Raw genomic sequence first — 4090 nt, forward strand, 5'->3', positions numbered from 1 at the left:
CCCGCTGACAGACTCCGCCTCGCCTCAGCTGCTTGACCAAGGGGAGGGAGCGGAGGGCGGGGCCTGCGCCTACAGACTCTACCCCGACTCCGGCTCCCTGTGCTATGGCCTGGCCCTCTCCGAGGAGGACCTAGCGCACACCCACACCCCCGCTCACCCTCACATCCCCGCCTGCGACCGTGGTGCCCGCTGCCAAGCTGGTCGCTACTTCCTGGGCGCTGCTCCCCAGTCTGGACGGGAGGCCTGGTGGGATGCCACGCGCTCTGTACTCTCACTGCCCAAGTCGTCTCTGGAGAACGGCGAGGGCTACGACCTCACTTCCTATCACAGCCTGGTCCAAGGTAAGGCGTTAGGGTGACGGCCGCCACCATCTGGAAATATGGGTTGTGTCCCAAATGACACCCTATTCCCTACGTGGTGACCTAGGTCCCATAGGGTCCCGGTCAAAAGTAGTGCACTATATAGGGAATAGAGTACCATTTGGAACGCAACCATACAAATCCAACTTTTCCCTGGTAGCTTGTTTACCAAATGGACCGTGGACATTATGGTCCATGCGAAGTTGTTTCTTGCCAGTATGCCGATTGTTACCATCTGTTGTGCAATAATTGCCCACTGTTTAATCCAAGTTATTTCACATTTCATGTACTCAAACTGAAAGACAACTCCCAAAGGTGCTGCTGCCAAGGAATGCACTGTCTATTAGGGATTTACAAGACATGATCAGTTCTATGCATATTATCAAATGTCATTTCATGTAGATGGATAAATAAATCTGTATATTACAAAATGCAATACTTCACTCCAGTCATATTTCAAGTTTGTATTAATAGTCACATAGCGGTCATAGGCAATGGCGTACATGGGTATTACATAAATATGCAGTAAAATCATGAACCGTGAAAATCATAGCGATATGTCCTTTTGGGTTTGGGGCTAGTATTATTACATCAATGTGGAGATTTGTGGTGCCATTTTGTGTAACAGGAAGGGGCCACTGGGACGAGGAGAGCGTGGTCAGCTCGCCTGAAGGGGGCGGCGGCTCCACCAGCGACTCGGGTGAACGTTACCGCAGCAGCACTGTCGGCGACCATTTCCAGGCGAGCCCTCAGGAGCCCAGCAAGATGGAAACACTGATCCGCGTCACGCAGCAGATGATCAAGGAGGAGGAGAGCCGCCTACAGCTGCACAAAGGGCCCCTGGACGCCCTGGGCCCAGTGGGGGGTCTCTCCAACAAGAGCCACAGACCCTGCTCCTTCACCCCCTCCTCCCTGCCCCTCCTCCAAACTGCCATGCCCGGCGTCGTGTGTCGTGGCCCGGGAGTCGCCGACGGCATCAACCTCACCCTCACCTCTGAACGCCTCCATCACCGCAACGACGGCGGAAATGTTTTGGGTTCCCACGACAACGACGACAAAAACACGGCCAGCCCGGCCTCTCTGTCGCGCCTCAGCAGCCCCAGCTCTGACGGAATCCCCAGGTCGGGCCTGTCCGTCTCCAAAGACTACCTGCAGAGTCAGACAGATGTCTCGCCCCACCACCACCCTCCAGTGCAGCAGGGGAGCCCTCTGCTCTACCCTGCCCAGGAGAGGCAGCACCTGGACAGGCACGCAGCTTACACCCTGACTGGCTACTCCCTGGACCACCTGTACGACGCGGAGAGCCTGAGGAGCTACTCTGGGCTGGCAGGAGCCCAGTACGGCATGCTGCCCCACATGAGGATGCAGGCCGACCAGATACAAGGACACAAGGGCACATCGGTGATCATCACCAATGGGAGCTGACCGTACATGACTGACATAAAGACAGACCAATCCTAGCATCTCACTGAAGGAGTAAATGTTGGACTTACAAACTTACTCCTCATACATTAGGGTCTGATCTGATTTTAGTGTCAAGATATTCCCCATAACACAGGTCTTCTCTGTCACACTTCACTGAGCCCAATAGAGTCCAATAGAGTCCAATAGAGCCCAATAGAGTCCAATAGAGTCCAATAGAGCCCAATCGAGCCCAATAGAGTCCAATAGAGCCCAATAGAGCCCAATAGAGCCCAGACCCAGCAAGCAAAATAGTTGCAATAATGTCAGGCTGGCAGCTTTTGTTATTCCTTAGTCAGGTTGTATACTGATTATAAAATAACATTGTTTCAATGTCTTTTTACTGACCACAAAAATAGATCTTTAACTGGTTGTAATCTGGTTACCTGATGAAATAGTAAACAAAATATGACATCTTTTCGATATATGTCTTGATGTTATTATCATAAAAATGCAGGTTTAACTGTAATCTGCCACCCCTACAAAAAAAATGTTTACAACCAGAAACTGACGTCAATATGACGTTCCATGCCAAATTTAATTCCTCCCCTTGCGTTGAACTGAGATGCTGTGGAAAGGCTATTCAAGTTTTCAGTGAGTGTCCAGCTTGGTTAAAGTTAAACCCAATGGTTTAGTCCCAACATAGTGTCACGCACCAGTAACTAGGCCTATCGAAATGATCATTTCCCAAGGTAGTAGACAATGTGCAATTCCATTACATGACCTCAAACCTGATAAAGCGTTGTGTAACTTCCTCACAAAAACTTCAATGGAGGGTAAACGTAGTTCTTTATAAAAAGACTCATGTTTTTCTATATTTAATTGTCAACATGTTGAATATTTATTTTCTTCTCAATTAAATGTCATGTTTAATGTCAAAGTAGAACATTTGGTGGCAGGGTTGCTTTAGTTTCAATGTTGGCATTATCTGTGCATCCCATTTGCCAAATTTCCCCTACTTAGTAGAAGTCTTAAGGCGTAACAACAACGTTTATCACTTTAAACTTCTGGTGCTTCATTATGTGTTTCAAATTGAAAAAATAATATTGTTATGTTCACTTTTCTTACCCCAAAAAAGATGTAAAGTATCTCCTGTGTAACTTTATTTATGATGTAAATATGTTCTGAAATTGCTTTCTTTTTTGGACAACAGGTCGTAAGTGTATCTATTAACTGGGGATAAAAAATCTTTTGATTCTAAATACAGGTGCAATCAAACCCTCTTTGATGTCTTGGTTTTCTTCTGGTCTGTAATGTGTTGGGGGACGCGGTTTGATCAAACTGGGGTGGATACAAGAGGAAAAAAGAACACTTTGAGAACACAAGCCATCACGACATCACAATGCCGTTGTGACTCACTTGAACTTTAAAATGTTATTGCCTTTTTTCTCTCATGTAAGACAGTTCCAGCAGTATAAGTACTTGCATATGTAAACACTTTGACCTTACCTTAGCAGTAATAGTCCTGCCATGTTTTCTAATGTAGTTAAGTTATTCAGATGTAGTCGTCCACCAGCATGCCTGTCTGGAATGAAAGGCTCCCTGACTGGCGCCTGAGAGCAAAGCTCCCATCACTCACTGTTGACATGGGCATGTGATGGACCGCATGTGTTACCAGCCAGCCAGCACTGACGTTCCAGGAGGTCGAGCCATTACACAGCTCTGTTGTCACCTCCAGATGAAAGCATAAAGAAAGTGTGTGCGTGCGTGCGTGCCCGTGTGTGCGTGCGTGCGTGCCCGTGTGTGTGTGCGTGCGTGCCTGTGTGTGTGTGTGTGTGTGTGTGTGTGCGTGCGTGGTGTGTGCGTGCGTGCGTGGTGTGTGCGTGCGTGCGTGTGTGTGTGTGCGTGCGTGCGTGTGTGTGTGTGTGTGCGTGCATGTGTGCATGCGCGCGTGTGTGAACTTACAGAGTAGTATGTTTTCTAATGTATCTAAAGGGAGGGGTTAGGGCTGCAGTCCACTGGCCCTTTGCCTGATGTGCCCTTGAGGCTTTCACATGCAGAGCAACCAAATACTGGGCCCATCGCCCAGAACCAACAGCCTCCATAATAACCCAACCACACCCCCAACAGTCACCCCCTCCTCCATACTTCCTTGACATAGTCAAACAGCCTATCAAATCCATCGGAGCCAAATGACTCCTGGAATCCTGGCACTTACACAGAGGGCAAAACTGATTGTGAATGATGACATTTTTTGGTTTGTCTTTATAGTAACTTTATCTGGTTATCTGTTGTCGCAACCAGATAACAACCAGATAACATCCAAAATA

General features: G+C 48.1%; 1 protein-coding gene across 1 annotated transcript in view; it reads left to right on the plus strand.

The window, feature by feature from the left end:
• The window catches only part of LOC110529182 (single-minded homolog 1), a 17575-nt gene extending 14532 nt beyond the window's left edge, over positions 1-3043 (plus strand). The window contains exons 11-12 of the mRNA XM_036984750.1: positions 1-341; positions 988-3043. The exon at positions 1-341 is cut by the window's left edge and continues 59 nt beyond it. Coding sequence (XP_036840645.1) covers positions 1-341; positions 988-1784 — 1138 coding nt within the window. The 3' untranslated portion in view covers positions 1785-3043. The remainder of the gene's footprint in view (positions 342-987) is intronic.
• Positions 3044-4090: the final 1047 nt, after the last annotated feature.

Source organism: Oncorhynchus mykiss, chromosome 8, assembly GCF_013265735.2.
Source record: "Oncorhynchus mykiss isolate Arlee chromosome 8, USDA_OmykA_1.1, whole genome shotgun sequence".
Lineage (NCBI taxonomy): Eukaryota > Metazoa > Chordata > Actinopteri > Salmoniformes > Salmonidae > Oncorhynchus > Oncorhynchus mykiss.